The following is a 12049-nucleotide window of genomic DNA, read 5'->3' as shown; positions in this document are numbered from 1 at the left end:
TGAACTGACCTATCGGACTGTTTTGTTGACTTTAGCGCAGCTCCATCTAATTGATGCATAAAGTAACCCCCAGCCTCTACTGAAGCATCTATTGTATGCGCCTTATAATGCGGTGCGCCTTATATATGGACAAAGTTTTAAAATAGGTAATTCATTGAAGGTGCGCCTTGCAATCCGGTGCGCCTTATAGTGCCGAAAATATGGTATTATAAATTATGCACATCATATTCAAATAACTGGGTCTAAATAATGAGCAAATACTTCAAATCCTGGAGGCCTTTCCTACTTTTTGTTTTATTTAACTTTTTTTACCATAGTATTTTTTTTTTTTTTTCAGCTTTCTTAAAAAAATTTCTTTTGTATATTTAAATAAACCAGTTTAAGCGATAGTGGATGAGGTCGCTGAGGTCTCAACCTCTGACTGCTGCCCTCTGACTGCTGCTAAATCCTCTCAGCACAGTCCCTCATGGTTCCACCTGCAGGTGGTGGGCTTAGAACCTCCTAACAGGGGCATATAAACCCCTGACAACATAGCTTCTGGGAACATCTGAGCTCTGAAATCCCTCCATAACGTTAAGGTTCAAGGAGAGGCACGTCCCACTGGGATGGCCCAGGGAAGGTTGGAGGGACTATGTCTCTCGACTAGCCTTGGACTTCACCTAGCAGAGCTAGATCGGGTGTCTGGAAAGAGGAAGATGAAGAGTACAAGAATTTTAATAAGAATAAAATGTCTAACAAAAAATGCCATCTGTTTCAATCAAAACTGTGTTTGGGAGCTTCAGCATCTTACACATCAGCTGTCAAAAATGTTGGTGTTACTTTTGATTTCAGAATGAAATTCAATAAGTAGATCAGTAATGTTAAAATGAGCTTCTTCCAGCTTCGGCTGCTGGTTAAAGTTAAGCCTTTTCTGAGCAGGTGCTACCTAGTAAAGGGCTTTCAGGCTTTTATTAGTTCAAGGTTGAACTACTGTTATGCTCTTTTTGTTGGTCTGATTCAGACGTCCATCTTAGGCCTTCAACTTGGGGAAAATAATGCTGCTCGCTTTCTAACAAATACATCTAGACGCGCACACATCAACCCCGTTCTCTACACCCTGCATTGGCTGCCGGTGCATTTTAGAATACTTTTTATTGTTGTTTTTTATAGCTTTAAATGGTTTCACCCCAGAGTATTCCTCCAAAATTTTAACTTTGCGGGAGCACAAACGGCTTTACGTCAGTTGGTTTTAGAAGTCCCAAGGGCAAGGTAAGAACAGTGGGGTGATCAGGCTTTTGCAGCTGCTGCCTAGAGACGCTGGAACAACTCTGGAACAAGCTACCCAAGCAGGGTTCCTACAGCATAAGGCAAGTTAAATTCAAGACTTTTTAAGAGTTTTTAATGCCACTTTAAATAAAAATTTAAGATCAAATTCACAAGAAAAACCTGCTTGCAACAACTTAACCCAAAGGTTTATTTTAACATAAACCACTGCACTAATGTTTCAAATTTTGAAAAGCTTCCCATACAGGAAGAAAGCTAAAAACACACAGATATAGACAGATATATTTGAACAAATATTTAACTGAATTCACAAACTTTGTTTTAGCAGGGAACAAAACAAATCAGTTTTAAAGCCACAACATAACCAGTGCTAAGTCTTTTTTGCAGCTATTTTTCTTTGTATCGTTTTATTAGTACGTTAGTTGATTTGGTGGTAAGTGGAGGCGTTGCAGAGACAAGGGTGGAACAAAACTGAGAAATACCGGCTGTTTCTCGGTAACTCGATTTTGATGCTTTGCGTTTCGTGCTTCACATGTGCGACTCCACTGTCTTAATTCCCATCGTTCTAAGCTTGAATCGCTTCTTGCACAAAATCCACTGTGCCTCATGTATGTTCCCTGGTTTTAGCCATGGAGAAAACTCTTGGCTGGAGACAATTTTCGTTACATTTACACTTGCTCGTATTTTCCAGACAAAAAGTGAATGGCGCATCTCCCAAATGTCCCAGCCGTAACAACGCTTTTATTGGTTCCGCTATCGGGACGGAACCAATAATGGCGAGCCTTTATTTTATTTTAGTTTTTTTATTGTAAATTTTAACGTTTTATTTAGATTACAAAAATAAATCATAATAAAAATAATCCTATTTATGATGTTTTAAAAATTAAGACCTACAAAAGACTGATTCAAGACATTTTAATACCAATTATGGCCTTAGTTTTATTTTGAAGAATTCAATGCCTTTTAAGACTTTTTAAGGACCCGCGGGAACCCTGCCAAAGATATGGCTCTTTTCAGGTCAAAACTCAAGACATATATGTTCAGGCTGGCTTTTAATACATAACAGTGTGACAATTTCATTATTTTACTTTTTTTGTTTCTTTATAACTTTTTGATTTTACTGTTTTCCATCTTCACTTCTTTTTCTATTCCATCTTGTGATTCTACTCATTTTGTTAAGAACTTTGGTTACCTGCTGGTTGTTAAAAAGTGCTACAAAAATAAATTTTGATTGTTCACAATCTGCTTACCTGTATTTGCATCTGTTCTTAATTAATCTTCAGCAAAAAATTAGTAAAAACTTTAGATTAAGAGTTAGACAGAGGTGGTCACCCAGTCAAGTCTTAGGTCTGTAATGACGGAAGATAAAAGATTCACATCAAATCCTCGACATCCAGAGCAGATCTAACCCAGCATCTCTGCAAGCTGGGAAGCCTGTGCTTTTTTCTGGAGACAGTGACCCAGAAGGTAAACAAAATGAAATATCTTGGACCTACCCTGAAAAATTAATTTGACATCACGTTACAGATGTACACAAATGCTCTGCTGTAAATAAAGCAAACAAAAAAAAAAAAACAGTTCCTTTGTAAAAAATGACTTTCAAATTTTAACTTTAGAGAATAAAAAAAAATAAAAAATTGTGTTCACAGGAAAATGTATTTAATTAGAAGAAGTCTTTTTCTGCCCTTCATTTTAAGATGCATTAAAGAGGAAGTTCTATGCATTCTAGTAAGCAGCTAGTCTTTGTCCTCTGCTTCAAACAAACAGTGCTGTCCATGGTGCTGAACCGTAACACCAGCTACACTGATGCGAACTTCATCCCTACATTGCTGTTGGGGAAATTGGAGGAGGATGTGATTTCTTGTCAATGCTCACACACAGAGCAGTAAAACCTTTTAATTGGTTAATGTGATTCTTATAGGTGCAGTTTATCTTAAACATGCAGTTTTTTGCTGGTACTACGACAGGAACAGGGAAGCTGTGTTATGCAGAGCGACGGGATGAAAGTCTTTGTAGGCATGCGCTTCTCAGGTTAACACCAGAGCTCTCTCTTTGTTTTTGTTACTCAACCAAATTTCTCTTTTTTGTTGTTGTTGTTATGATGTGTGTTCTGGTTATTTGAGCATGATTAAACATGCTGCCGTTAATATTGCTATAATAATAGGCTTGGTTTGTTTAAAAATTATTTTTTTATGGTGATTAGGGGGGTGGGGGACGGGTGAAGCAGATAAACGACGCTTTAATATAATCGGGCCTTTTTTGAACAACAAGAAAAATAAAAAATAAAAAGAACAGCAATGGAAGTGGTGTTACTTTGACTTTCCTTCCACAAGGGCCCTTGAAATAAGAGTTTTAATTTCAAAATGAGAAAATGCTGGAGGTCATTTCGGCTTTTTCTTTCTGAAATGATCCAATTACATTTAATACGGCCTTTAATGACAGAACCATTTATTTGGTCAATATCATTAAGCTACGGTTAACAGATTATTTTAAGAGATCATCAACCTTTCACAGTAAAACATCTGAAGCGTCTGCAGTCTTCAGCTCCGAAACAGACTTCCTTTCATTTTTTAATACCGGAGAATAACAACTGTCACTAAAACTCAAACCTCTAAATGCTGGTGAAGATTCTCAGTCATCCAGGTCATAGACATTCCAAAAAAGTACATATAAAAAAAAAAAAAGTCCACTGGACTTTGTTTCCATGTCTGAAGACGTTTCACTTCCCATCCAGGAAGCTTTTCGAATTCATTTTTTAACTTTTCTGGAATCAAGTCAAGAGTTTAAGTCAAGCCTTAAGCCTTTCAGACACAAAGTTAAGTCAATGCCGAAGGCTTTCATTCAGAGTCCCAAACTGGAGTCAGCATCTCTACTTTAATGATAGATTAATATTCCACACCTGAAAACACAGATGATTTTATGCCCTTACCAGGCAGTGAGATGCCTCTGACCAGCACCATGTGGAAAGGATCCTGGCTGTAGTCTGGATGAGGTTCCACCGCCCCTGGAGATGCCCATTCAAACAAAGCCCTCAGGGCCGGGAGTTTTCGAGGAGCCACCACCGAGAAGTTAATTCCCCTCTGCAAAAAAACCGCACAAAAATATGCATACAAACATCTTAATACTATTGGGATCCTGTTACAATAAATCAAATACTAGCACAGGGATAGTTCACATTCTGGACTAATATTATCAAATATATACACAAATTTTAATCCATTTTAACTCTCAAAACCTTTCTGCAGTGTCAGAGTATTGAAGAGGCCAAATTCAGACTATGACTTTGTCAATTTATATGCCAGTAGCTCAATCAGGTTGTTATGGCTTGTGTCCTTTGAAGTAGAAGACAAAGAATAAAAGTTATTGGAGGAGTGAGTTAGCACTACCAGCAGATGGCGTAGGTGTACAACAATGTTCAAGTCTGCTGATCACTCCTAGTACAATATACAGGTGCTGGTCATAAAATTAGAATATCATGAAAAAGTAGATTGATTTCAGTAATTCCATTTAAAAAGTGAAACTTGTATATTATATTCATACATTACATACAAACTCATATATTTCAGATGTTTATTTTGTTTAATTTTGATGATTACAAATGACAACAAATGAAAATCTCAAATTCATCATATCAGAAAATTAGAATATTGTGAAAAGGTTCAAAATTGATGGCCCCTGGTGCCACACTCTAATCAGCTAATTAACTCAAACCACCTGCAAAAGCCTTTAAATGGTCTTTCAGTCTAGTTCTATAGGCTACACAATCATGGGGAAGACTGCTGACTTGACAGTTGTCCAAAAGACGACCATCGACACCTTGCACAAGGAGGGCAAGACACAAAAGGTCATCGCTAAAGAGGCTGGCTGTTCACAGAGCTCAGTGTCCAAGCACATTAATAGAGAGGCGAAGGGAAGGAAAAGATGTGGTCGAAAAAAGTGTACAAGCAAGAGAGATAACCGCACCCTGGAGAGGATTGTGAAACAAAACCCCTTCAAAAATGTGGGGGAGATTCACAAAGAGTGGACTGCAGCTGGAGTGAGTGCTTCAAGAACCACCACACACAGACGTATGAAAGACATGGGTTTCTGCTGTCGCATTCCTTGTGTCAAGCCACTCTTGAACCACAGACAGCGTCAGAAGCGTCTTGCCTGGGCTAAAGAGAAACAGGACTGGACTGCTGGTGAGTGGTCAAAAGTCATGTTCTCTGATGAAAGTAAATTTTGCATTTCCTTTGGAAATCAAGGTCCCAGAGTCTGGAGGAAAAGAAGAGAGGCACTTCATCCACGTTGCTTGAAGTCCAGTGTAAAGTTTCCACAGTCAGTGATGGTTTGGGGTGCCATGTCATCTGCTGGTGTTGGTCCATTGTGTTTTCTGAGGTCCAGGGTCAACGCAGCCACATACCAGGAAGTTTTAGAGCACTTCATGCTTCCTGCAGCTGACCAACTTTTTGGAGATGCAGATTTCATTTTCCAACAGGACTTGGCACCTGCACACAGTGCCAAAGCTACCAGTACCTGGTTGAAGGACCATGGTATCCCTGTTCTTAATTGGCCAGCAAACTCTCCTGACCTTAACCCCATAGAAAATCTGTGGGGTATTGTGAAGAAGAAGATGCAATACACCAGACCCAACAATTCAGAAGAGCTAAAAGCCACTATTAGAGCAACCTGGGCTATCATAACACCTGAGCAGTGCCACAGACTGATCGACTCCATGCCACGCCGCATTGCTGCAGTAATACAGGCCAAAGGAGGCCCAACTAAATACTGAGTGCTGTACATGCTCATACTTTTCATGTTCATACTTTTCAGTTGGCCAACATTTCTATACATCCTTTGTTTTTATTGGTCTTCAGTAATATTCTAATTTTCTGATATGATGAATTTGAGATTTTCATTTGTTGTCATTTGTAATCATCAAAATTAAACAAAATAAACATCTGAAATATATGAGTTTGTATGTAATGTATGAATATAATATACAAGTTTCACTTTTTAAATGGAATTACTGAAATCAATCTACTTTTTCATGATATTCTAATTTTATGACCAGCACCTGTATATATTTTTTAGGGCAAAAAATGATTTCATAAACAGTATCAGGATTAATATTTGGCATTTATTGCCTTATTCTAACATGAACATAGGTTTTTTGGTGTCGTTTGGTTCCAAACTCCTAATAAATATCATTCTCTGATGTGTACACAGCAGCTCAAGCATAAATCTCCAGGATTTATCAAGTGTGTGATAGGGATAGATAAGGACCAGGATAATAATAATAATTAAACTTTATTGATCTCACATTGGAGAAATTTACCTCTACATTTAACCCATCCCCTTGGGGAGCCTACTGCTCCCCAAGGGGATGGGCTGCCATTGTGCAGCGCCCGCGGAGTAATCGGGGGTTAAAGGAATAGTACACCCAAAACATGATTAGCCTTCATTTTCTACTCACCCCCATGCTGAACAACACTCTGGAGTACTTTTTTGATATCTCAAATGCATCTGGAGATCTGGGAGGCTTCTTGCTGTCTGCTGACATTCAAATAATGGAGGTCTATGGTGTCCGAGGCAGAAAGGTCCATAAAAGTCCACAAAAAACGTGTCAATGTTCCTCCATACTGCTCGTCCAATGTATTCCAAGTGTCCTGAGTGGGTAGCATCCAGAATTTACTCGAAACAAAGTCATTTAGAAGGTTTTTAGAGCATAAACAGTAGTGTATAGGATTTCCTAAAAGCGCGCACATGCGCGATCACGACGCTACGGAAGCCGGCAGACCAAACCAGATGAAAGTGCGCATTCAGCGTCTGCTCTTCCAATAATGCAAGCGTAGAAGAAGAAATGTGCTGTTTACCTGTGCAAAGAAAGAAACAACGAAAGAAAAATGTCTGAGGACTTCAGTGTTGAGGAAGAGCATGAGTTCTTTGCCGAGCTGAATGCGCACTTTCATCTGGGTTGGTCTGCCGCGGTTTCCGTAGCGTCGTGAACGCGCTTTCAGGAAATCCTATACACTACTGTTTATGCTCTAAAAACATTCTAAATGACTTCATTTCGAGTAAATTCTGGATGCTACCCACTCAGGTGGACTTTTATGGACCTTTCTGCCTCGGGCACCATAGACCTCCATTATTTGAATGTCAGCAGACAGCAAGAAGCCTCCCAGATCTCCAGATGCATTTGAGATATCAAAAAAGTACTCCAGAGTGTTGTTCAGCATGGGGGTGAGTAGAAAATGAAGGATAATCATGTTTTGGGTGTACTATTCCTTTAAGGGTCTTGCTCAGGAACCCAGAGTGGAGGCTGTGGGGATTGAACCGGGTGCTTGCAACCTTCTCAGAGCTTCAGTTGCATCCATATACAGCATTATGTCCAAAATTCTGTGACGGAATTTCTTTGGCCGACAAAGTTTTCAAGGGTTTTGTTTATTTTTACTCACATTTTCAATTTTTGAGGGATATATATATATATATATATATATATATATATATCAATTGACTGTTTATTAAATCAAAGACAGCTAAACTTTCCTATTGTTTAAGTGATTCCTAACCCTACTCAAATTAATTATAGATACAGAATGAGTCCTTAACTGATCCGGGCCCATTTTCGATCTAGAATTTTCTTTGATATCGGGTCAGATACAGAAAATATCAGATCGGTGCATTTCTAAAAAGAAAATAACATCTCTTACATCTCTAATGATCTGGACCAGTTTATCCGCTGTGATGCCGGTGTAGCTGACACTCTCCACAGCAGGGAGCAAATAGGGAGGAGAATTACACAACAGCACACACACCTTGTGTGTTTGACCTCTGGAATAAAGCACAAAGCAAAGCTTAAATAAAACTCAAATATGAGCATAAAAGGAAGAGCTTCTGAGGAATAAAAAAAAAAAAAAACTGTCTTACATTTGTTCTCTCATCTTTTTGAAGTCGTCAAAAAGCTGCAAGGCCACAGCAAGTCCTTCTGCAATCAGGCTGCAGCTCTCAGCTCCTCCCCCCCTAAACCTGTTGAAAATCAAATCATAAGATATCAATTAGCACCTTTAATGAGACACAATAGCTTAGATTAATGATTAAGTCATTTACTGGATGCTGTCGATCCACGACACAAACTCAAAAGCAGAGCTGGTCGGTGCGTGACACTGGGCATAGGATTCAGGAGCACAGTCCACTGTGTTGAAGACGACCAAACCGTACTGCGTCCCTCCGTACTGCGACGAAAGAACAGAGGGAGCAGCTATGCTTACTTTTCACTCTATATTTCATTCAGAAAGTGAAACGCAATAAAAGAAGCACTCACATCTCCACCAAAATCTGTTTCTGCAGGGGGGCCTCCATTGAAATATCTTTGATGGGCAAAGATCACATAAAAAACGAAACAGTCATTAATTCAGGAAAAAGTGAAAGCAGGAGATGACCCGAAAGCTGAAGGAACTTACTCAATAGCTGGAAGAATGTAGTTTTTCCTTAAAGACTCAAAGTAGGGTCCCAGGTTTGCCGTCCCTTCGATTACAAACACCACATCAGCAACCTGGTTGGAGCCAGGTTTGCTGGGGGTCTCCATGACGGTTGCAGAGTTCTTAAAAAAAAAAAAAAGACAGGAAATAACATTTTATTTGAATGGAGATGGAGGAGAATTAATGCCAACCCAGCCCTGCTAAAGTTGTCACCTCAGAAAAGCCTGTTCTTGTCACGTTGCAAAAACACACCTTAATGCATCAACAAAACAAAATGCAAGGTTCAAAGGGGGCTGCATAGTAGAGCAGTGTTTTTCTACTTAATAGCATTTGCAATATAATTTTTCAAATCACAGAGAGATTTCGATTTGGTCAGACTATATTGGACAACAGTAAGACATAGACTTTCTCCCTCCAGCCCTTTAGGTGGCAATGCTAAAATTGGGTTTGCTGCCACACAGAAGGGAAGAGTTTGTTGCAGCGATCACTGGTTGCAGCTAACATGCACGCAAGTAGAAGTAAGCATTTTTTCATGCAACAATAACAGTAAAATCATGCGCCGATTGCTGGTTTTAAGATTATAATCTGTATTGTTTCCAAAGATTATGTTTTCCTACCAATGTCTCATTTCTTCTGATGACATTACCACCCTAATTGTTGTGCACAAAGATCCATCCCAGTGGATTCCTTTGTTTTTCAAAAAAAAAAAAAAAAATGTTTTGAAGAAACTTTGTGGCCCCAAATTAACTCCATAGATTCACGTGTCATAAGTAACTTTACAGAGACAATACAGTCTGTTTGGTGATAAATTCTGTCAAGGAAAACCAGTTAATTGCATTCAGTCATTGACTTGCAAGACATGCTCCTGGTAACCAAGCTGCCAAAGTCATAAAACAGTAAAAATCCTTAATGGAAATATCTACATGCTTGTGATGGATGCAAAGAAAAATCTAATTTAATAAAAATTTTGGTTAAATAAAATAAAGCAACAACAAAAACATTTTGATTTTTCGAAAAAAATTGTTCAGCCCTAAATTTGTATCAACAAAAATATGAATTTCAAATGATCCCTTATTACTGTAATACTCCTAACAGCCTCCTACTTGGTAGAGTTAGACCAATACATTCACTGGTTGATAATGGTGGCCATTATTAGTGTTTTTTGGTTTGTTTTTTTCCTTGTATTGTATGAAACTATATGTGCATGTTCTGGCTGATTAATCACTGCCATAGTGACCTGATAAAGTAATTATCGGGGTAATAGTGTAATCAATGAACGTGAAAATTTCATGTAAACTTGCCCAGCCCTAATTTTAAGGACATCTGTTACTGATCACAGAATGTCTTACCCAGATTGGAATAATAAATGTTTTATAGCGTTTCTTTATGCGTGATCTGAATGAATCCAGTATAATAACCAATTACTTTTTGTCCATTTCAGTAATACCAATAATATAGAAAATAACTGGCTTATTTCCATCACTTTGCCAAAGTAACCAAGTAAAAATTCATTGCCAGTAAAAGCCAAGTTTGAATATTTAAGCCATAGTTCAAGTATAATTTTGTCTATTGGGTCATAGCTCAGATAGAGGCTTGTTTTAAATGGTAATGCATAGTAATACGTTTTAAATAATGTTTTGATAATAAACAAGATTTAACTATATTTAAAATGAGCTTTAAAGACTCAGTGGGCGGCTTGAATGATCATTTCCAGGTTTTACCTGTCAAAGAATTGTAGCCGATAGGATTGCTAGCTCTTTATTTTAGCTCCAGCTTAAATTAATTACAGATAATGTGTTGTTAAATGTATTAAAATGCTGATTAAATTATATTGAAACTTCAGATTACGCTTAAACTAAAGAAAAGAAAAAATATATCTTATTTATCTCCATCTTATGCCGGATGAAACTCTACAGAGCTTTTCTTCAGCATTAGCAAAGGGGAGAGCTTTGGACCATTACAGCATTAATGTATTCCTGTATCACTCAGGCAGAAAGTGATGTACACTAACCTTTCCGTTGAAGCGTATGATCCGTTCAACCTGAATAAAATCAGTCTGTGGACCAATTAACCGCAAAGCAGTGATGCTAGCGTTAGCATAAATTAACCATTTGTTTTATTTTCAAAGGAAATGACGTAGAAACCCGCCCACAAAAGCGAAGCGCTACTTCTTCTTCGTTTGTATTGGATTGCAAACACCGCCACCTACAGTAGAAGAGGATATAGAGTCAGTTACTTCCACTAGATTCTGCTTTTTTAGTTTTTAGATTTTGACTCAAGTTTATTTATCCTTTGGGATTACTCCTTAAAGGGAAATTCCAGTCCCAGTAGCTTATGTAGGGCACAGAGAGTTAAACCAAGATGCTATTAAAGATAGAAATACAACAAACAATATAAAAAAGTGTATATAGTACAAAAAAGGATAAAAGAAAAAAAGGTGTAATGTAATTTTTATGCAAGGCATAAAGTTTAAAATGATAAAGTTTAACTAATAAGTTTTAATATATATATATATATATATATATATATATATATATATATATATATATATATATATATATATATATATATATATATATATATATATATATATATATATATAGACAAAAAATAAAAATCTGAAATTAAATGTTTATTCTCTTATTCTCTGCTTCACATTGTTTAGTAGTCACGTAGAGGGAAAGTTCCCCCTGATCACCAGTAGATGTCAGCAAATATCTTTATTAGGTCAAGTCCATCCTTTGTTCACTAAATTTTACAAACACCTCAGCCTCTAAAAGTTATAGGCATGAACTTAAGGTTCTCTGTTTTTTTTTTCACTGTTAGTTTCATGTCTTTTGATATTGTGTAACCGGCCTCTGCGTTGTGTAATAATCTCTCGTTCAACCACTCCAAGTCAGCCAATAAATGGCGTGTTTATTCTGAAAAGAGTGAAACAAAACTGTTCAGCAGCAAATAAAAACATCCAGCCGACATCAAGCCACCTTCCTCCATTGCAGTAACGAACATTGTGAGGAAGGAGGAAGTGATGTCACAGGTTATACCCGCCAAAGTAAAATTAAACTTTCCCCTATTATACAGATTATCGTTCCTTAAAGTAATAATTTCAAAGTAAAACCAAAATTGAATACATTAATAAAAATATAAGATGAAGGAATTTTGGTGGAATGAATTTTTTTCTTCCATGTTACATTCACCCTCCCTGAATGACACCAAAATCCTGATTGCTCAACAAAATAACTCATCCCATAACACGAAAACCAACACCTGGACAAAAGTAGGATGGTATTATTCCAAAGAATACAATCTTTATAATCAACTGCAGA

The 12049-nt window shown here is 37.5% G+C and overlaps 1 protein-coding gene across 7 annotated transcripts in view; it reads right to left on the bottom strand.

Annotated features, from left to right (window-relative positions):
- The window catches only part of med25 (mediator complex subunit 25), a 41022-nt gene extending 30130 nt beyond the window's left edge, over nt 1-10892 (bottom strand). For all 7 annotated transcript variants that reach the window (XM_038297338.1, XM_038297340.1, XM_038297344.1 and 4 more), the window contains exons 1-7: nt 10735-10892; nt 8706-8845; nt 8567-8612; nt 8353-8477; nt 8173-8271; nt 7956-8076; nt 4193-4343 (exon numbers count right to left, since the gene is read on the bottom strand). In XM_038297338.1, coding sequence (XP_038153266.1) covers nt 4193-4343; nt 7956-8076; nt 8173-8271; nt 8353-8477; nt 8567-8612; nt 8706-8830 — 667 coding nt within the window. In that variant the 5' untranslated portion in view covers nt 8831-8845; nt 10735-10892. The remainder of the gene's footprint in view (nt 1-4192; nt 4344-7955; nt 8077-8172; nt 8272-8352; nt 8478-8566; nt 8613-8705; nt 8846-10734) is intronic.
- Between the last annotated feature and the right edge of the window lie 1157 nt (nt 10893-12049).

The sequence above is a fragment of the Cyprinodon tularosa genome, unplaced genomic scaffold (assembly GCF_016077235.1).
Source record: "Cyprinodon tularosa strain WSP-4 unplaced genomic scaffold, ASM1607723v1 ctg386, whole genome shotgun sequence".
Classification (NCBI taxonomy): Eukaryota; Metazoa; Chordata; class Actinopteri; order Cyprinodontiformes; family Cyprinodontidae; genus Cyprinodon; species Cyprinodon tularosa.
This window is presented reverse-complemented; position numbering and strand designations above follow the sequence as displayed.